Below are 21,751 nucleotides of genomic sequence, written 5' to 3'. Positions count from 1 at the left end.
AAAATCCAGTTCTGAGCTAAGCAGGTAGGTAGCTGCTCTTAGAAGTTAGTCTCCTGCAGTATGGGTAGCAAAATACAACAAAGGAGGTTTTGAAGTCTCCTCTTTTCCCTACCGCACACAAGTAATTATCGTTTGCTCAGATGAAGATTTGTAGCATTCCCTAGCTAGGTCGTAAGAGAAAAAGGGAGTTGAATGAAACCTACATGTAGAACATTGCGACATGGGGATCTGTTCTATCCTCGTATTATTCCTGCATGATGCTACTTCCATTTGGCAATGGTTCTGGTAAATCTGCCCATCTGATCCACACACAGGCTCCCCATCATAGCCACAGTCTCGTGAACACATACATTGCTCAAAATACTCATCCTCCAAGCAGCCAAAAATATTATTGCATGGTCCAGAGTGAAAAAAACCTGAAAAGTAAATGAAAACATATCATAAATTCAAATTCAGTCAAACATCCAAAGGAATATGTTTACATAGCATGGGGGAAAAAAAAATAAGAAAACTGCTGCCCTATCTCTCATGTAAGTTTTCATGTTGAATTCCCTAAGACTTCTCATAGAAATTACAAACTTAGTAGACTAAAATGCTCTGGGAAGAAAGCTGCAGCAGACTGCTGGTACAGGATAATGCAACTCTCCCACAGTTTGGATGACATACAGGATAGGAAGGAAACTGTAGATTCTGGAAAAAGTTATTCCTGTCTCTGACAAGTGAAATTGTTTGATCTTCCTACAATTAATTGACAAACTCTACCACAAGATATTTTACAGAAAGAAAACCAAATTGCACTTAAAATAAGTTTTTACTTTTACATTTATTAACGTCTCACTTTTCACAGGTACGTCCAGGTTTATACATTATATCTTGCCTCTGAAGCAAGTAATAATAGTCACTGGTGACTGGAAAGCAGACTACCTTGGTCTGTTTCATTGTCATAACTTTTATACTGCTATCACACACACATCTGTAAACCTCCTATTAACACAGATACCAAAATAGAACATTTTTCTAAATATCATTTTGAGTTCTCCTCTAACTAATTCCTAGACATTATGTCTGCAGGTTCCTTTTTTTTTTTTTTTTTTTTTTTTTTTTTTTTTTAAAATCTAAGCTTTGGTGCAACTTACCAACCCACTGGCTAGCTGAGCTCTCTACCTCATTGCACGTTGGCCCATCGCAGAGCTCCCGAGCCAAGGGACTGTTTTCACTCACATTGTAGAAACGAGTTGCTTCAAAAGCTGCAGGCCAGAAAGAATGAGAAATCACAATTAAGTCTTATGGTTAGAGCCCTAATGCTGGCAAAAATCAAAAGGAAATCAGGCACATACCTGGCTCATAGTAATCATACACTTTGATAGGAACCGGAGCGGTTTTCCCAACTATATACTCTCTGAAAGCTTGAAACTTTACACAGGTCATGCACTGGCTAGGAATCTGCATGAAATGATGTAAAAGACTCATTGTAACAAAAACTACACTGTAAGTGAAGAGAGACAAATAAATGCAGCATGGCCCCTAATATAACACACTGTGCTGGACGCTTGGTGAAAACGAAAGTACCTCCAATACTAGGTACTAACACTGCCTCTTTTATGCTTTGATTTCCAACCAAAACCATGCTTGCCTACGTGAAAAGATACTCAGGCAACCAGCCAGTTAAAGCTGCATCATAATCCTCATCTGCAAGGGACTATCAACAGCAATACACAGCATCTCTGCCCTACCAATTGGCCATTTGCCTTTCATTGAAAAGCAACATAATTGTAAGAACAAAATTCATTACCTCGTCAAAATAAAAAAGGACTTTTCTTCCATCAACTTCATATCTTTTTAATCCAATTTGCTTGTTCATCAATAACTGGGGAAAAAATGAACAGGTTTAGGTTCATCTCATTTTATAGAAAACAGTTTGAAAGAAGAAAGATTTCAGACTACTTAAAAAAAAAAAAAAAGCATGGTCAGATGCTAAAACCCAGGGATTTCTTCTGCTGGAGATAGATGTTTCAGGAAGAGAGGGGAAATGCAAAGAGGATTGAAGTTGCTGTCAGAAAACTGAGGAAAAAATTGTCTGTGTTCTTTTTTTCTGATCTGATGAGGAACGCTTACAAGGTGCACCATGCTGGGTGTTCTTCCTAGTCCCTGGGGAGAGGGGTACATTTCCTCCCTCAGACTATGCCTGACATGTCATCCATAATCTAATTGAATAGCTCCCAGACTGTTTTCAGTACCAAGGCTTAAGCAAGACCTCAGAGGCACCAAAACACTCAGTAAAAGTCTCTTATTTACACTCTCTCAGACCACCACTGCTGGATCACACTGATTATTAAAGACCCCCCTTCTCCCACCAGCTGAAAAATCCAAAACATTCTTCTGCCAGGAAAATTAATCCTTACATTTGAAAAGAGCAGCCATTTGAAAGAGCCCTTGGCATCCTCCCTTTTGAGGGATGGGGTCAGGCCAGGCCTTCACTACCTATCTTTCCTCCCTGTGAGGCCCAGGGATTTGTAATACACATTGTACATAATACTTGCAGAATACATCTACCCATTTTTTTTTATTATTATTTTATTATTTTGGTTATTGGGACAACCCGTATATCCAAGGTGCATTAGAACAAGGTGTAAGAGTACTTCCCACATCTGGAGTGCTATCGTCCGTAATCTACCCCAGCCATTTTTAGACATGTTGTAGATCACCTCCTCATGCTAACTGCAGGTCAGCAGATCATGAACACAGTGAAACAAGAGCACTTGTTTATGGAAATACTGCACCACCTCAGAGAATGCAGTAACCATCTTCCTGGAACAGAATGCTAATGAATGTCCCGTGAAACATAAATAAATCTGATATAATTCTATGAAGCTTTGTCTTTTTTTTTCCCCCCTCTAAGTTTCCATAAGAGTTACTTCTGTGATTTTCCACATTTGGACAAATAACATCTTGATATTACAATGGCTAGCATGCTCCATGTACTTGATCGATTGATCAGTCCTTTCTGCTTTGATAAATTGTATTCAGAATACATCTATTATGTGAGAAACATTTAATTCAGAAACTGTGGAAGATGATGGCCTGTGGAAAAGGACTCTTGAGTTTTAATCCCTTCTTTAATAAATAAATAAATAAATGTTCTTAAGCTATTGTGAGATCCTAGAATGAAAACTCTGTGGAAAGGAAGACAAAGAATTATTGTCATGTATTAGAATGAACGGCATCAAGCAAAAACTATTCCTACTGAAATTTGCCCGAACCTGCTACCAACAGCTTTAACTGTGAATTTTTTCAGGGTAGTGCTTCCAGTTGTAAAACCCTACACACAGCTTCCTGCTATTACTGTAACAAGCAAAGGAACATGTGTTTAAGTCACACACAATATGGAAAGGGCCAATTTAATTTGTCCTTATAATTTTAGGGGCCTGGTGGTGGCTGTTATTACTCAGCAGTAGATGGCTGCAGACAGTCCTTTTATGAGGGCTTGGAGAGGCTGGCGCCACCGGGAAATGCTCAGCTCAGCTAAAGTTGCATTTTTCTGGTGAAGCTTGATATATACCAGCCTGTGGTGACCTCCTGACCTTGTCGACACCCAGCATTATTAGAAGGATTTGTGGCTGCACAGCCAGGGGGGCTGCCATCAATGCGCAGAGTATTCATTAACCATCGCTGCCCCGGAGCTGCACGTGGGTCCACTCTGTGCACACTGCTCTCTTGTGAGGGCAAACAACAAACAAGGAAATCTGATTTACAGCCTCACCCCTCCTCACCAAGAACAGAGGGAAGGGCTAGGGTAACAAGAAAATGCAGCAACAGGAATGATGGGGCTTACCTCTGCTGAAGCTGGTGGCCAAAATACAAAACTAGTAACATATCATCAGTGGGTGCATGATTTTGATACATTTTTGATAGCCAAAATCAAACTATACAGGTATTTGCATCTTCACTGACTACCCAACCCATATGCTTGAGCTTTGTCCCTAATTTTCGATGCAAAGGATTTCTGCGGTAAGAAGGATGGAATTCAACTTTTCAAGGGGAACATCGCTGCCAAGTTAGCAAAATTTTCTTCTGCCTAAAGTCAGTAATTCACTTTTGGTTAAGGAAATGGACTGCCCTGTACTGAATCCCAGTTGCAGAACCAAGCCACCTGTTACTGTGTGCCCTGAGACCCTAACAGATGGGGTTACACTGGGACTTCTGCTTCTCTACTCACAGATGCAGAACATGAGATTCAGAGGGGCGGGCAGATGACACAAGGGAAAGCACAACCAACTCATCTGCTCAGTGCTAGAGAAAGCCTGTTCTTGCTTAATGTGCTGGAGAGTTCATTCAGCTGTGAGGAAACAACTCTTCTGCAGCTTTCTTATTTATTTATTAACCCTTTGACTGCTTCCATCCAGGCCAGGAAGAGGGATATGACAGGACATAAAAAGGGCATGAAGCTGACACAATGCTTCCCAGACACTGACATGTTATCTGACACAAGCAGTATGGTGAGTCTCCTGCTCCAGTTTCACTATGCTCACTGTTAGTTTCTGATTTGGAAGTGCTGACCAGCACCTGGTCAAGAAGCTAGCAATGCTAAGGCACCAGGAAGATGATGATGAATGTGATGCAAGCATCTTTAAAGCCAGGAAAAAACAAACATCAAAGGCAGGGGGGTGTCACAGAGTCCAAGGCTTATGGCAACGTACTGGAAGGCAAAGGAGAATAGAGGCATTGCAAACAGAAGGGTTTTGAAGCATGCAACACTGAAGAACCAGAATTAGGGTTTCCTTGCAGAGCATATATCCTAATACTCGTCTCAATCCCAGCTGCCTTCAGTGCTTCCTCTGCTTAGAGCACACACAGCTTGCCCTGAACACAGGTTAGTGTAAATCATCAGACACCGCACAGGAGCAATTGCTGCATGCGGCAGCCTTTTAGTGGTAACTAAATACAAAATAAGGATGTTTGATTTACAAGTCTTTACCTGGAACACCTATCAGGACCAGCAATGTAAACAAGCCTCATGCCACAGCACAGCTGTCTTGGCATAAAGGAAAAAAAAGTTCAAGGACTTGAAATCGTAAAATCACAGAATATCCTGAGTTGGAAGGGACTCACAAGGATCATCGAGTCCAACTCCTGGCTCCACACAGGACTACCTAAAAATCAAACCATATGTCGGAGCTTTGTCCAAATGCTTCTTGAACTCCAGCAGCTCGGTGCTGTGACCACTGCCCTGGGGACCTGCCCCAGTGCTTGACCACCTCTGGGTGCAGAACCTTTTCCTAACACCCAGCCTGACCCTCCCCTGTCCCAGCTCCATGCTGTCCCCTCGAGTCCTGTCACTGTCCCCAAAGAGCAGAGCTCAGCGCCTGCCCCTCCGCTCCCCTGTGAGGGAGCTGCAGGCCGCCATGAGGCCTCCCCTCAGCCTGCTCTGCTCACGGCTGAACAAACCACAAGAGCTCAGCCAGCTCCTCACACATCTTCCCCTCTAGAGCATCTTTGGAGCCCTCCTTTGATAGTTTATGTCCTTCTTACATCGCAGTGCCCAAAGCTGTACACAGTGGTTGAGGTGAGGCTACACCAGGCAGGGCAGAGCAGGACAATCCCTTCCCTCATCCAACCAGCAATGCCACCGGGCGTAGGGGAGGCCAGGGCACACTGCTGCTGCCTCAGTTTCCACTAGCCAGTGACCAGAACCCTCAGCTCCCTTCCTGCAGGGCTGCTCTCCAGCCTCTCATCCCCCTCTCTGTACAGAGATGGCAGAATCTCTGCAGTTCCTTGTGACACGAGAAAACACGAGGCCCCTCTCAGGACTCTCAGCCTAGAGACTTACTCTGTCCCCTGCTGAAACCAGTAAGAGACACTCACCCAGTACAGCCTGGACAATGGTAACTCCTAGTTCTGGAATTTCTTCTTAGCCCATTTCAGCAATAGGGAATTGTTACTTAACCTAACCATTTTTCTCTTCTGTAATCAAAACCCCTTTTCACTCTTTGCTTCAACTAGTTTCCTCCTTTTACTCTGCTGATAAAACTTTCCATGGATTTAACACTATGAAGACATCCTGTCATTCTGCTCCTGTCCCGTTTTGAGATCTCTGGTCCTGAGCCAGGTTTCCATCCATATTTTCTCTGCCATTATTTACGTAAATTACTGTGAAAGAGAATTTATTTGAAAGCAGTACAAACAACTGTCATGCTAGCACTTCAGCAGGAGGAGATAAAATAGTAACCAAAACCACTACAGGCCCCTCAATTTCCTCCTTTCTCTTACCACAAGGATACTGGGGGAAATCTTACTGGTGGTCTTGCCTCATCTGAATAGCCATATATATTTCTTGCACCATTTGTTGCATGTGAGAGAATATCAGACTCAAACATCAACATGCAAATAAAAATCAATATATTTCACATGTATGCATTTGAAGGTAAATCAGAGAATTTTTGATATGCAGCTTGTGAATGGACTTAAACTTTGATATTTCTTTTGACAGTAATAATTTCCTATCTGATCAACATACATCTCTGTACGGAAGTATTCCAACCACAGCTCCCTAATACTGAAAGGGCCCAATTCTCTTCTCAGGGACTAATGGACAGATTTCTCTGGTTTTGCTGATAGCTCTAGGAGACTGACAGCAAGCTTTTGATATGGATTATAAACCCCCAAGGAAGAAAACATCTATCTCATATTGTCCAAGAAAAAGCAACCGTGTTTGTAAGAAATTAGCCAAATGAAGTGAAATCCTAGAGAAGACAACGCAATGTGCACTTTTCCACTGAACTAGGATGTCAAATTAAAGTGCCTGGTCTTCACTATGATTCTACTTTAAATTTCCCTCTCTCCCCTGCCTTCCTGTATAATGAAGATAAGGTTATTACAGGAAGAAATCTTTTTAAAACAAAATACTTTTTTAGCTTTTTACCAGTTCTCAAGGATGCAGTTTAGTTCCTTTTTACACCTCTTCAGTTACACAGTCCTTAAAAACTAAGTCCTTAAATATTTGCAGCATAGAAAAAACACAAGTGAATACGCTGTAATGCCTTAACAAAATATAAAGCAAAGCTAAAGATTACAGTTCATCTCCCCTAGAGGGCTGGCTGGGTAAGAGGCACATTCTGTCCACCTCAGTTTGGCTTGCAATAAACATGATGTTCTCCCAGAAGAAAAAAAAAAAAGGCAAAAAATTCCAAGACACAGAGCCTCCAAAGAAATGGAATCCAGATGTTGGAGATAACACAGCCCACTAAGAAGCCATAAACAGCTCCTGTTAGTGCACATTTTCACTTCAGCATTTCCAAATGGGTCTCATTTAATTACTGTGCTCTGTGCTTAGTAATAAACTTTCATTTTACTGTGTTCGGTAAATTTGTTAATCTTGCTCAGAACATCTGTTTACTCATTTCAGATAAATATTTTTTGACGTGTGAAATCTCCTGCCCCCAATTTTAATTGCATCTTTTCAGACAGTGCTCTAAGAGACAACAGCATTTACTTCCTATTGCTCCCTACCAATTACAGAGCCCGGTTCCAGCCCAAGACCATGTCTTGCACTCTCATTACAACATCTTACCTGCTCTAGGCTCTCAATGTCTGCACGAAACCCAGAGAACAATGGCACTTCCAAGACCGCCATGTTAGAGGATCCAGAATGCAGCCATCTTCCCATAAGAATAAAAAGAGAGAGAACAAAAATGAACTCAGGATCCAAGATAACAAATGGTACATGGACAACTCAGAATGGAGCATAACTGAAAATAGCTTCAGAGAAAAAAATACACACAACACAAAGTGTCTACTCTTCTTTGAAGAATTTGTTGAAAGCCATAGACTACACAGTTTAAACAAAATCCTCTTTTCTGCTTTTATTCAACAAAAATTATGGATACAGTTACAGGAGATGTCCAGGTGAATGGCAGAAAATCAGAAGGAAAGATGTAGTCTCCTGTGAGGCCACTTACCTTATTTTTCAGTTAATCCCTGAGAGAATGTACTTTGGTAAAAGGGAATAATCTTTTGGGAAAAAAAAAGAAGCTTCTGTGCTTCTTAAGTGGAGGGCTGCAAATGGATTGTGGTGTAAAAAAATATTTCCCAATACAAGGTGGAAGTCATTCCACCCTGGTATTTCGTAAATGGCCGTTTCCCTCCAGCATCTAATTGACACAGCGAAGTGTCTTTGCTAATGAGTCACCAGCCTCACTCTAGTTAATAGTGTCAAGGAATTCACTGCCTATATCATCTTGTGTAACATCAGTGAGGACTCCAAAACACTGGAATCCGGAGTTGTTACTACTGAAGTATGTGTTAAAAACACACGAGGGGGTGGGGGGACATTGAAAGAAATTTGATTTGGTCTATTTGAAAAGACTTCAATTTTTTTGCAGCATGGCAGAAGAGTCAAAATCGTAACAAGAAAGCTCCTGCTAATTCCAGAACAATGCCCCCTTTTTCTCTGTATTCGCATACAGTCCACTGTCAACTATCCCTCCCTTGGCAGCTTACCTGTTGGCTGATTAGTTGCACCACAGGCACAAAGACAATGAGCTTGGACCCTAGAGGGCTTATTTAGCTCACAGCCAGCAGCAGTGAGAAATACAGCACACAGCTTCCAGGACCAAAGTTGCCAAATCTGGCTCCTGCAGGGCTACTTGGATGCCTCTGTTTGGATACCTCCACAGCTAGGGTGGGTTTGTGAGTTTGTTGAAGCAGTGCACAGAGCCAGCCTGGATATAATGCTGCACCCAAGCTCATATGCCCACAGTGGCATTGGATGGTTTGTGGACTCCAGTTGGCTCCAGTTCAGAGCTAAGTCCCCCATAGAGACCTTAAGCCTTTTTGATCCTGAGCTAACTCCATGCACCATACGCCCTAAGATATCCTACAGTATCCCTTCACCTGCAATCACAAAATCACAACCTTCTCTTTTTCATACTTCTCCCCTCCCCAACTCTTCTTTACAGAAAAACATCCCAAGGACTTAATTGAGCGTGACAACTCTTAAAAACTATTACATTATGAGCAGCACTCTAGCTCAACATATTTCCACCATCATCCTTAGATGCACTCCTCTGTTCACATTGCCTGAATGAGATGATGAAGGAGTTAAAAGATCATCATTACAGGAAGAAGGGGAGGAAAGGGAAGATTTCATTTGCTTTTGTTTTCTTTCCAAGCAATCAATCTCCTCGGACTGGGCTTCCTCTCAAATTTCTGTCTTTGCTCCAGCAATTCCCAGGGCAGAAAGTTTCAGAAATAACAACAGAAAGGTTGTGTTGATGCAGGGCAGCCTCCTTAGTTACAAGCATCTTTAAGGGATTGACAAGACTTTCTAAGCCTCTCTCCAATACCAGCTGTGGTGCTGAGGCAGAGGGGGGAAGAGGATGAGAAGGTGGTACTGTTACATACAGCGAGAAAGACTGCAGCAAACTTTTGGATGATGAGTTTGAATTGCTTATCGCTGGCTGTTGTTAATGAAGGAAGGAAGAATTCAACCAGCCCAAGAAATGCCTGACCCAGGATTTCACAGGCTTGTAGCAATCAGAGGCAATGCATCTGCCAGCAACATAGCCATGTGAGGAAGGGACAAGTGTGTTGACAGAGATAAGATCACATCTTTGCCTGGAGCCACTGCAGCTAACTGTTTTCAGAACTGTAGTCTCTGTAGGGTTTCATATCTGTAGGAAGGAAGGAAACAGAAACTGATAGGGGAGCAAAACTTTTCAATTTCTTTGAATTACATCCAAGCTACTTGCTTGAGTTCTGCCATCTGAATGCAGTGATGTTGCAGCCCCACCACCTGCCACACTCCTGGTCACAGATATACAGAGTGATTATGAAACCATCCCATTGGGAATGGTTTCTTCTGTGGCACTGTAGGATGCTGTAAGCCCTCTCTATTTACTTTGGTTGTGGCTTTCCCTCTTTTGGGCAAACTTTCCAACAACCTCCTTCAAAACTAAAACATTTTGTAAAGAGATCAGCATCTCTTGATAACTGCAGCAGCACTGGCACGTTTAACATGTGTAAGTGGATTGAATACATGACAAACTATTCTTGCTGCTCTCTTTTTGTCTATACACAAGCTGTTTTCTCTTAATACCTTTTGTTTCCTATTCTGTAAAAAGAGATGTAAAACTGCTAATGTCTTTGCAAAGTGTTTTGAGATCTAGCAATGATGCTTCTGGAGCTTTAGTTTGGGATGCAGACTGCCATTTCCTACCTAGTGCACGTCTCCAGTATAACTTTGTATTCCTGATGATCCCGATCTGAAGCTGGGTCATCATCATCCACCAGTGCTCTCTCTCTGTGCAAGGTTTCAGAGCGATTCTCATCTGGAGAGACAGATCGCAGGAGATTTGGAGCTTGAAGATGCTGCTCTGACTTTGGCTCCTTCAGGTTAACCAGCAGCTGGAAAGCTGGTTTGGCAATTGGATCAGGCACATTGTAAGTGACATCAATCTGCAGCAGAAAAGGGAAGAAAAAAAGCAACAAAACAAAATATGGCAGTTTATAAGACCCCAATATTTTGTAGCATCTGCAAACGTTCCCCAAAGACACACATAAACACCAGAATTCTTCAGAGAGAGGTAATGGCCAGCACAGAAGCAACCAAGGATTTACAACACAATTTTTAAATTAAACATATATGTAAATATACAGGTAAAGCTGTACCAAAGCAAACTCACCCTGATACAAATCATATTTCCTTCCATGGTTTAAAGCAACACCAGGTTATTTAATTACTTTGAGAGAAATTCAAAGTACAACTCTTTCCTCACAGTAATCTGGGATTAAAAATCTAGCAAAGAGACTGTCAGTTTAGAGATCACTTGCTCACATACTTTCTCCAGCTCCATAGCAACTTTACCTGCATCAGACAGCAGCCTTCACCTTTGGCACTCACAAACAGCCCCGTTGGAATACTGGGTATCTGGGGAAAGCCAAAAGTTAAGACAGAGACAAGACATGGCTATCAGGATGTAAATGAATAACAATTTTAGCTTTATTCTGTGCAAGAGATCTTTCCAGTTTTAAAGGATACTTTACAAGTGAAACGAATGTGGCTTGTTCTTTTCAGCCACCTATATTTAACAGTGGCAGAAACAAGCAGCAGCTCAAAATAAATATCAGTCACTGGCTATGGTGAAAAATACCTTTGAGTGCTGCCTCCTTCACATCAGAACCCAGCCAAGAAACACCAGAAAGTTCCAAGATCTCACTCACAGTGTTTCACTCATACTTTTACCGTTGCTGAACTCACCTGAGTTGTCATTCAGAACTCAGTTCAGATGGATCACTTTAAGAAACTGTCTAAATTAACACAAAACCACTTACCACTGCAGTCTGGAGGACTTTCTTATTCATTTTGTTAAGCTCAAATGTCTCCTGGTAGTCTAGATTAGTAGAAGCCAAAGAAATTGTAAGGTTGACTCCTCCAATATAAGAAAGGATAGCATATTCAGCCAGAGCCTGCAGGGCTACACATGTGTCCTAGGGATAAGAAGAGGGAGATCAGAATAGCGAAGAACACAGAAGCACTCTAAACTTAGAAACAAGCACTATGCTGTACAGTCATCGGCTTTTGGTAGCAGAATCATTATTAATTCATATAGAAAAGAAATCCCTGGTTGTGTTCACTTTTGCTTTCAAAGGCATCTGTAAGGACAAAGTCTGAAAGGTCAAATTATTAATTCCAGAAGGACACAGTAAAGAAAACTGGCAAGTTTTTCTTCTTAATGGGAAGCTTCTTCTGGACTCTAGACAGAAACTCTGCATTAGCCATTCCTGAACCAATTGATTTCTACAACTGATTATGCATGCACTGAAGCTACCTTTTTCTAAGACAGCCAACCTGAGTAGATGAGAATCCTCCAAGTGCGTTCCTCTGCTGTGAAAGCCATTTTACCACTGGTAGTGCAGAGGCCACATCTCCTAGGAGCGTGTATGTCAGAAGGGCATAAGATGTCATTTCCACTTCTGCAGAAACAACTGAAAGAGAGGCAAAGGGATAGGGAAGATAAATTGAACTACCATCTAGAAGTGAGAATCAAGCTGGTCTAGAGATAGTTCTATGAATAGCCATTAACTAAAAATTAATTAGAGGAAACACAGAAATAATAATTAAGTTTAATAATGCATCCAAGAATCATCATCTTCTAAAGATATGCCTAATTCCAACATAACCTCTTTCCTTTACACAATAGATGACTTTTTTTATCTGATTTTATCCCACATGTAATTTCTCTCCCACTCCAGATCTACTTTGCTATTGCCCTTACTGTATGCCTGTCCTGGACGTTTGAAAATACAAAGTTAAACAACTCTAAAATTAAATGTATTTGACTCCTCTCAGATTTACGCTTCAAATGATTCCTCCCTGATGGCTCCCCTATAGCTCTCACTCCTCTGTTATTCACAATATTATTCACTGTGTCTATGAAACTGGAGTAAAAATGGTGAAATAGCTGGGACTGAAAAACCAGCCCTGCCTCAGCCACATCTAGCTCTGTCCCTCATTTGCACTTAACCAGCTCTTTCAGAATAAAGCTACCTTTCTCTATCAGCTCTCATTCTTGAATGGCCCTTCATATGGACCGGGCCTTGATTGACTGCCACTTTCAGAATATCCTGGTAAAACAAGATTTCTTTAGGGACCAAAACTGGGAGGAAAAACATGGAAAGTTTTGAAGCATATTTTATAATCAATTCACTGGAATAAATGCAGTCGGTGACCCACTGTTGCAGTCCATTCCCTTATTTTCACTTTTGCAGTACAGGTACCTGATTGGGAGAGACCATCATTAAATCCCATGAAGGTATCTTCATCAGTAACAAGACTTCCCGTCAAACTCCAGTGTGTAAAACCATCTAGAAAAATAGGACAGTGGAACATGTATGATATTACTGCAGAACTGAAGATCAGCTTCTGTGTATGGGAAGCATCAAGCTTTGCTATTGCACTGACCCAACTGATTCATGCCCTGAACTGCAGTGCGCCTCCAGTAAGAGGAACGTTCTCTGGGCAAGAGGCTGCAGACTCTTGCTCCCTTTGCAATTGCAAAGATGGCTCAATGTGATTCTTGAATCTGAGATTAAAATAGAGCATTGAGGCATGAGATGTATTTCTAGACAAACTGTGACATATTGACTGGAAAACCACTGCAGAGCTTCTGACATACTTGCCTTGCTTCAGCATCAGCTGTGTGCATAGAACTAAGGTACTCAGCCCATCTCTCCTGAGAATCTGGAAAACTCTTGCGTTACAAGGTCAAACTGTGCTGTGAGAAAGACCTTGTCTCACAAGCTCTATCCTCTCCAATAACTCAAATATATCATTCAAGCTGCAAGGGCTATTTGTTTATTCCCATAAGAGGGCTGCCAATTTAAGAACTTGCCAGGTTGGCCCCGGGTGCACAGTACCTTGTGTAATAGCCATGCTGTTCATTTTCCGCAGTGTCACAGCAGCAGAGGGGCTGTGCAGCAGTGTCAGGGCATATGCAATCAAGGCGGTAGTGTAGGGGTCTTCTGCTGAATATAAGTTGGACTCTAAGAAGTGTTTTGCTTTGTCAACAGCTGTTCTTTCTTCCTATATTTAAGGGAAAGAGCCCAGACATATTACCAGCCTCTATAGTTCTGTTAACCCCGGCAGGCAGCTAAGTACCACGCAGCCACTTGCTCACTCCCCTGCAGTGGGATGGGGAAGAGAATCAGAAAGGTGTAAGTGAAAAAACTTGTGTGTTGAGAAAAAGACAGCTTAATAGGTAAAGTAAAAGCTGCACGCACAAGCAAAGCAAAATAAGGAATTTATTCACTACTTGCCATTGGCAGGCAGATTAGTTAGAATCACTGTGTTTCTCATGACTGTGTGTCCATTAAAAAACAACTAGGGAAGAAGCATTTTGCTCTGTGTAGAATGACACTAACACTGTCCCTTAGAAAAGCCACGCATCACAAATTTAAAACTAGAAGCAAGTAGCACAACAAGAATAACCAAGACAAACACTGAGCTGAATTTATTCCCCTTAAAGCTGAGAAAATTTCAAGCCTCTGTGAGGCAGCAGATGAACAGAGCAGAAGCAAGCTCTCCACTGTATGTTTGATTGTGTTCCTGACACTCCGGAGCGTCTAGCAGACGCCAGAGGATAATAAAGGCCAAGGTTCCCAGGGGTCCCTGCAGCCAACAAACATGTTTTATTAACTCCCTCAATGACCTCACCATGTAGGAACGTGGCTCTGATAATTTATAGAAACAATTTAATTGGACTTGATGTAATTTGGTTTCCTTTGATTTCCCTGTGGCACTAACCTTCTCCTTCCTCATTTCCTAGCTAAGATCATTAGTACCACTTGCAAATCTCCTCTAGGAAAACTATTAGATCCACATAAACTGCACTTCCAGCAAATAAAAACGCTAGGGCTGTCCTGATGCACAGCAGCCCACAGAGAATATCACATCACTTCTCAGAGGGGGACACTGCTGACAGGGAGGCAGAAAGTTATTCTATGGCCATTTAAGGATTTTTAGTTTTAATTTTTAATAAGGTTGAAGAGCAAGGGGACAACTGTATTCATGACCTGTTCAGTGGATCTCCAGGAGGACATTCTTGCAGTCATAGTCAGTAGGAATGTTGAAGTAAATTATTATCTGAGAATACCCAAGTATATAGAATTTCCAAGCAGGCAGAAATACAATAGAGGAAAGCAGCACTGTTTTTACCAGGAGTTTTAAGAAAGAATTTGTAAAAAGCCAGTGGTACTGGAAGTGATTTTTCTCCTTATTTCAAAAATTATGCAGTGTAATTGCACATTCCTATGTAGCAATTATTTTTTCTGTAGTATTCCTGTTCTCCCTGATTACAGAGAAACATTTTTCTCCAGAGAAATGCATAATTTCTCCCAAAACTGCAGATTACAGTATCTTTGGAGAGCTGCACTCCTGTAATCTAATAGCAGTAGCAGTTTGGCCTCTGCACCAAAGGCAGACTGGAAAAGTTTTCTGGATCCCCTAAGCCAGCAGCTCTAGTTAAGCTCATATGCACACAAAGCTAGCTAGTTACAAGTTCTCTTCAGTATATCTATTTAAGCGACTAGTATCTACACAGACTTCAGTCACACCTTGAAATTACAAGGCTGAAAGTAGTATTTGCAGCCATTTCCAGGCAGGTTGGGACATGGTGTTGTAGGAAAGAGCTTTGCTGTGGTAGAATAAACCCTGAGCTGATGTCTGAAAGCTAGGAGATCACCTTAAACAACTTTGGAATATGCTCCTTACTTTGGAAGAATCTCAAGGCTTTCAAACAGCCTCAGTTACCTGAATGCTACCACTCTAAATGAGCAAAGAACCTCTGAAAGTGAACAGCCACAAAAAAAACAAAACAAAACAAAACAAACAAAAAAAAATTTTAAAAAAGAGATAGAACACAAGATCTGTTTCAACTGAGTTTCTGTTACCTCAGAAGTTACACCCGTTTCCAAAAGAGATGCAACCACATAAGCCGTCAGAGAGATCTTACCATGGATTCCACCCTGGAGAACAAAAAGACAAAACCACTAGATGAAAACTGGAGAAAAGACTCTTGAAGCAAGACAGATATTCATAGTCCAATATTCATACAAGGGAACTTCATCCCTTCCTGCTTTGATAAGATCTCTAAAAACACAACTATTGCATAATTTTGTGTCTGTATAGTTTTTACCTGAATGTCCTTATTCAGTATCCTGCCCATAGCAGGAAAAGAGCCATCTTCTTTCTGGTGCTGGATGATCCAGTCTTTGGCAGCTGTTAGCTCCTTTGGGTCAATGAAAATAAACCCACGAGACTGTGCAAAGGACTTGAGGACAAAAGCTGTTAGCCTGTAAATACACATTTACCATTTTTGTTAAGAAAACATTTTGAATAACACATTACCAGGAAAATAACATTCCTAGAAAGCACAAATTTTGAAAATCTTGGGAGGGAAAACACTAAATATTGTTTAAAAAAATATTAAATTAAAATTAAATTAAATTAAAAAGTGTAAGTGGAAGATATGCTTGTCAAAGTTATGTTACACTCAAATACAGTTACTTTTTATAGGTGCTCAGCTGCTAGCCTACTAATTAAAACTTTAAAGTTAAGAGACGATATCTTTATAAATATGGAAGTATTTGTAAAGAAAAGAATAAAATTTCCAACTCTGTTACAGTCTTAATTAAGAAAAATAAAATAAAATAAAAAAAGAAATCCAGACCCACTGCTAAAGTCTGAGGCGGTGTTAGATTTTATACAGAATTAAGACTTAGGAAAGCAATAGAAGTGTTTTTGGAATTCTAAACCTCTGACATGCAACTAGTGCGAACTCTGGCCAGCTCTGGGAGATTGAATCATTCATTTTACAAGCCTCTGAGGAATGGGAGGGTAGAAGGCATGCTGCCTGGCAGAGGATTTTTCAAGTGTTAAGTAATTCTGTGTCACCGTATTTTATATCTAGGGACTAGGAGATGCCAGGTCTGAGATAAAAGTTTACTATCTTCAAAACAGTGAGGCAACAGCATCACAGACCTGGTACTTCCCCTCAGATGAGTTCACAAAGAAAATCAGTTTGAAGCAAAATACAGAACAGATGGAGAAGCCAAATAACAGGAGAAACAAATGAATGAAGACAAAAATCTACTAGATCTGAGATACTGTAGTCAACAACCATCCTGACGTGTGGAAACACACAACCTTAAAGGCCATAGTTTCCTAAGGGGGACATTAGTGAGATGAGCTGATCTCCCAGTTGCACAATTTCTGGTTCTTGTATTGTTTCTCTCTGAAAGACCCTGCACTTCCAATTCTCGGGGCACAAATCCATACCATTCCATTTCATCCATGAGGGGATATAAAACACTTAAAAGAATGATTTCTTTTTTTTTTTTTTTTTTTTTTTTCCTTCTCCCCTCTACCCTGGTAGAAGTCTCCAATACTTCTAGCTAGCAAGTTTCTCCATACATGCTTCGAGACAAGCTCCATTCTCTAATGGAAATAGATGCTTTAAGTGCTACTGCATTTCCTGTAGACCAGACATGATCCACAACTATAGCTTCAGAGCCTGAAGCCCAGACTCATTAGTAGATGTGACTATCTTAACCTCCCATGAGTCTTGAAGCAATAACAGTACACCTACTAGTGTAGTATGAACACAGCAGCACTGAAACAGTAAGCCTATAGTCATTGAGTATTATTTCTATTCTTCCCTGTACAATACCATGATGGGAGCTGGAAAACTACTCTTTTTTCCTTGCCAATTGTGTATTTTTCCTGTTTAGCAAACACTGAATTTTCTAACTCTGTTTTAAATAGCAACTCACCACATACTCCCTGAGGAATCCCTCTCGCCAAAAGCGCTGTATGAACCATCTTGTCTCTTGTAGGTCAGCTGGCGCTGGTAGCCTGGAAGTCAAAAAAGAATTGTGGGAGTCCAAAATCCTCACACAGAAAAAAACAAGTATTTAAAGTGAATGAAGACTCAGACCATCTGGCACTAGCATAAGGGATTCTGCTGCCCGAGGCAACCTCTTATTTTGCTGTGTTTGATAGAGCCAGCTCTGTGTACGTACACTGCAGCTTATTCAGAAATCTGTTCAGGCTAGCATCTGTAAGGTTACATATACCTCTTGAAGATAAATGAATGGAATGTTATTTCTCTAGCTCTTAGTCTCTTACTGAGCCGCACATCTGTTAAAAAAAGAATGTTTCTAAAACACTCAATATTAAAAATCAACTCCTACATTTCAGACACCAGAAATGTCAAACATTTGATACCCCTCTGTAAGATGCAAAATTAAAATAATGATTTTTACTTAAGCATACAGCCACCTTCCTTCCTTTTTACTGAGAGCACCATGGAAATGAGGAGCTTTTTGCCTTAACAATACAACTTGATTCAGATTTTTCTCCAAAGCTGGTGCTTGGGACAACTTAAGGTAACATGACAGCAACAGCTGAGTGCTCAGTGCCAAAACTCCAAAGGAGATGAAGGCATAGGAACTCTTACATATCTTTCTTGAACCATGTGTGAGATGTGATGGATGATCTTACTGTGTACATACACTACTAGGCCTGTGTTGCAAGGCCTGTTTTAGACAAGTTCAGCAAAACAGTTGAACGCTGAAGATTCTACCTGAAAGTCTTTCAAGACTGAAAATAAAAATAGTCAAAATGCTCTTCCCATCAGTAAAATAATTTGCTTCTCAAACCTACTTGTCTAGTAACCATGACCTGTTATTAGTATGCTAATAAAACACAGCAAGTCTCTATATCGAAGAATACTCGATACACAATTTGTCAAAGCCAGATGCAATCAAACCCTTCAAAATGGGTGTTTCTGATAAGAAGATATGTCAAACCTGCAAGAAGACTGGGTCAGAGAAATTTAGTGCTTGTTTAATTCTCTGATACGTGAATAGACTTTTTCTTTCACACTGCATGACATTTTTATGGGAATGGATTACTTTTTCATTTCCAGAGACAAAGTTTCTTTGTTGACCTCTCCAGATACAGGCAGTTCCACAGTCTCTGAATAAGGGCTGCTCATGACTCCTACGCCTTTTTCTGTTGCTCTGTAGCCTTTTGATGTTCATAGGGAACACAGATAGAATGGTTTGAAAAATGGGCAAAAGGAGGAACAAAACCCTAGATATTAATGATGCTCTGGCAGTAAAAACTTCTTTGTCTAGGGGATGGGGAATGTATACAAGCATGGGGCAGAAAGCACAATTAACATTTTTTTGTTGTTTTTCCAAATAGCTGTTGTATTAAATTAGATTGCTTTTCATCTACACAGTCTGCAGATACAATTTACTACTGAAATAAAGCTTTTCCTCAAAGTTTTCTTAAGCATTCACTTCCAGTATGTTAGATGGGCAAATAAAATATTAGTATTCTATAATACGATTTTCTCTGTTCTGTTATTCTAATGTTCACTTTGTGTTGAGTTATGCTTCATTGTTCTTACATTTATTATTCTTTGCTTGCTAGGTTGACTGGCACAGACTTTGCTTGCTCATCTGAAGTCTTCTATTTTCTAAACACTCCTCTAGATGCTTGGACTCACTGGAGAGGTTCACCTTTCTAGTTTTCACCTGTTCACCTGCTTTTGTGGAACCACATTATGGGAAAGCAGGAAAAATTACTGACTAGCTTAGCTCAGGCCGCTGTTAAAAATTAGGGGATATGTGGGAATCGTTGGGTATCAGCACATTCTGTGATGGATGACAAAGTGATGAAAAAGTTCTGTCTTGGTACATTATAAAAGCCTTCTAGAGTGAGCAAAAAGACTCTCCCATCTAAACCTTATACTTGGCCGGGCTCCAATAAGCGTAGAAAGGTTTAAAACTCTTGAGGATTTCTGCTGTCAGGGCTAATTAATGGGCAGAGTTTGGAGCCAAAAACCTGTGAGGTTTGCAGACTCATAAAAAGAAACAAAACCAAATAATATTTAAAAGGAAAAGTTGACACAAACTATTAAAAAAATCCCTTTGTATTACTTTTGCTATCAGTGAGCACAACAAATAATAAATGAAAACAATTGTAGCCAGGCAAAGGAAGCAGCACTAGACTTTTACTGCTGAAAACAAAAAATAAATTACATATTACATTTTATATTTATAATTTCATAGGAGAACTGCCTAACCCTGTCACCTCTGATTTCATGACATGACTATTGTCTGACTCACTTGCAAGACAGCTATGTCCCTTTGGGTCATTCTTGTTTTCATTAATGATCTCCAAATTCTTACTTGTCTTAAGAACCATATTTACTTACAGATTATTTTGCAAGTGGAGCTTCCCAAACAAATGCTGAGAAAAACAGTGCATAAGAAGATAGATTGCTTTGAGATGCTTAGAGAGAGAGGACAGGGAACTGAAAGGACAGAAAAAAGCCTTCATTGTATGCCTCTACGATAACTACTTTGCATACTAACTCTTGATTCTGGGTATACTGTTACTGAGAAAATATGATAAACTGGAGAAAGTTTAGATAAAATCTGTGGTAATTAAAGAACTAGAAAGACAATTTATATATTTAGTTCTTTTTGCTTTTTTCCTAGATTTTGAAAAAGTTTAGTTTTCTGTTAATTTCTGAAATTTGTGAATACAGAAAAAAGTTACCTAAATATACGCATGTATAAATTAAAAAAAAAAAAAACAAAACACACAACAAACATGTAAACCATGAGTTATTGAAAGGAAATACAGGCTGCATATCAAGAAAACCATCTTGCCATCAAAATCTGTTAATCTGTGAGATTGTCCTGCAAGAAATGATGAATTGCCATTACTTGGGATAGTCTTCATTAAAAAGAACAATGTGATAGTAACAAAACTCTCTTCTAACTTGTAAGCTTTTCCTCCTTCTATAAACCTTAAGTTTAATGAGTTACCTTGAACAAGGTAATCAGTAGCTTCACTCTCCACCTCATGACTGAGTTGCTTGGTTTTCTGCAGATATTTCAGGACAAAAACATTAGGAGCAAAATGGATCATGTTCTGCTCTCCACATCCAAATGGTAATCGCAAAAGATTGTCCAAGTTGTTTAATGTAGGACCCATCACATCTCCTGTTTGAAAAAGAGTTGATAGTTTCATTATCAAGGAATTATGAATTATGCTTTACTTCTTTTTGATGCCTTATGATTAAAAACCACCTGACTACACTGATTTCTGCCAGCTACACAAAGTTTAAACAAACTGTAGCATAAATTGAAAGTCCTTCAAATGTTTTGTCTTATCCCTTCAACCTCTTGCTGGAATAAAGAAGAAATTTCACATTTCAGAGTTTGACCATTATCTGTGACTACATGATTTAGACTAGATTAGAATGCAGTTAGTACAATGTGTGGTTATGATGATTATGAAATGAATACTATGAATTATAATAGACAGGACATCTGCAAAGCCCTTTGATGGTATCAACTTTATGTCAACATCATCGAAAACAGTCAAATGACTGAGGAAAATAATTCCCTGTCTCAGATTTCAGCAGCGTATACCTTTGTAAACTGCCTAAGACTACTTTATCTGGCCCATATTACTCAAATACTGAGTCAGAAGCAAGTAACAGCTGGAAGTATCTCTTTGTATTTGATAACTGGTACCTAATGATACCTCCTCATAATTGATACCTATTATTGAAGCCGTAGCTCTTTCTGATCCTGGAATTATGTTGTGGGGAACTCCAAGAGTAAATGCTTCATTGTGATTTTCATCAGTCTCTTCTTTTCTCCAAATTTTAAACTCTCCCATTGACCCCCAGCCTGTGGAAAAGCCAATGTACTTCACCTCGAACTGTTTGGGGACTGTCCACTCCACAATAATAGATTCATTTAGCACTCGAGTACCGTGGCCAACCTGAAAGGAACAAAAAAAAAAATCCATACAGTTCCAAGGACCCATGCATGTAAAGTCAGCCTGCTGTGGACCCAGTAACCTATGTGTGCATTAGAGAACATTGTAAGTGGACTGCTACCTTTCTCTTTCCCACTCACAAAACAGTTCAAAGAAATTTAATGAGATAACTCCACAGGCTTAACCTCCAAACCTTTCATCAGACTTAACACTGAAAACAGTGAAGACCGAGGTTCCAAGGGCATGAAGTGGCAAGCAAACATGTTCTGATTAAAACAGTCTGATCAAGACTTAATACAGAAAAAGCAAAAGGAATGAGGCTTTCTCCTTCTACAACGTACCTAATGAAAAACTGCCATGTGTGCTCCAACTCTAGTTAAGGAAGCA

At 40.2% G+C, this 21,751-nt stretch overlaps 1 protein-coding gene across 3 annotated transcripts in view; it reads right to left on the bottom strand.

Annotated features, from left to right (window-relative positions):
- CPAMD8 (C3 and PZP like alpha-2-macroglobulin domain containing 8) overlaps window positions 1–21,751 on the bottom strand; it is a 53,305-nt gene that overhangs the window by 9,377 nt on the left and 22,177 nt on the right. For all 3 annotated transcript variants that reach the window (XM_032203722.1, XM_032203725.1, XM_032203724.1), the window contains exons 25-40: window positions 21,142–21,367; window positions 20,401–20,577; window positions 17,326–17,407; window positions 15,690–15,846; window positions 15,445–15,519; window positions 13,414–13,579; window positions 12,775–12,861; window positions 11,846–11,982; window positions 11,329–11,484; window positions 10,862–10,924; window positions 10,214–10,452; window positions 7,568–7,655; window positions 1,793–1,867; window positions 1,338–1,443; window positions 1,137–1,247; window positions 204–416 (exon numbers count right to left, since the gene is read on the bottom strand). In XM_032203722.1, coding sequence (XP_032059613.1) covers window positions 204–416; window positions 1,137–1,247; window positions 1,338–1,443; window positions 1,793–1,867; window positions 7,568–7,655; window positions 10,214–10,452; window positions 10,862–10,924; window positions 11,329–11,484; window positions 11,846–11,982; window positions 12,775–12,861; window positions 13,414–13,579; window positions 15,445–15,519; window positions 15,690–15,846; window positions 17,326–17,407; window positions 20,401–20,577; window positions 21,142–21,367 — 2,158 coding nt within the window. The remainder of the gene's footprint in view (window positions 1–203; window positions 417–1,136; window positions 1,248–1,337; window positions 1,444–1,792; window positions 1,868–7,567; window positions 7,656–10,213; window positions 10,453–10,861; window positions 10,925–11,328; window positions 11,485–11,845; window positions 11,983–12,774; window positions 12,862–13,413; window positions 13,580–15,444; window positions 15,520–15,689; window positions 15,847–17,325; window positions 17,408–20,400; window positions 20,578–21,141; window positions 21,368–21,751) is intronic.

The sequence above is a fragment of the Aythya fuligula genome, chromosome 26 (genome assembly GCF_009819795.1).
Source record: "Aythya fuligula isolate bAytFul2 chromosome 26, bAytFul2.pri, whole genome shotgun sequence".
In the NCBI taxonomy this organism is placed as follows: Eukaryota; Metazoa; Chordata; class Aves; order Anseriformes; family Anatidae; genus Aythya; species Aythya fuligula.
The sequence above is the reverse complement of the archived record's forward strand: the minus strand, read 5'-3'. Positions and strand labels throughout refer to the sequence as shown.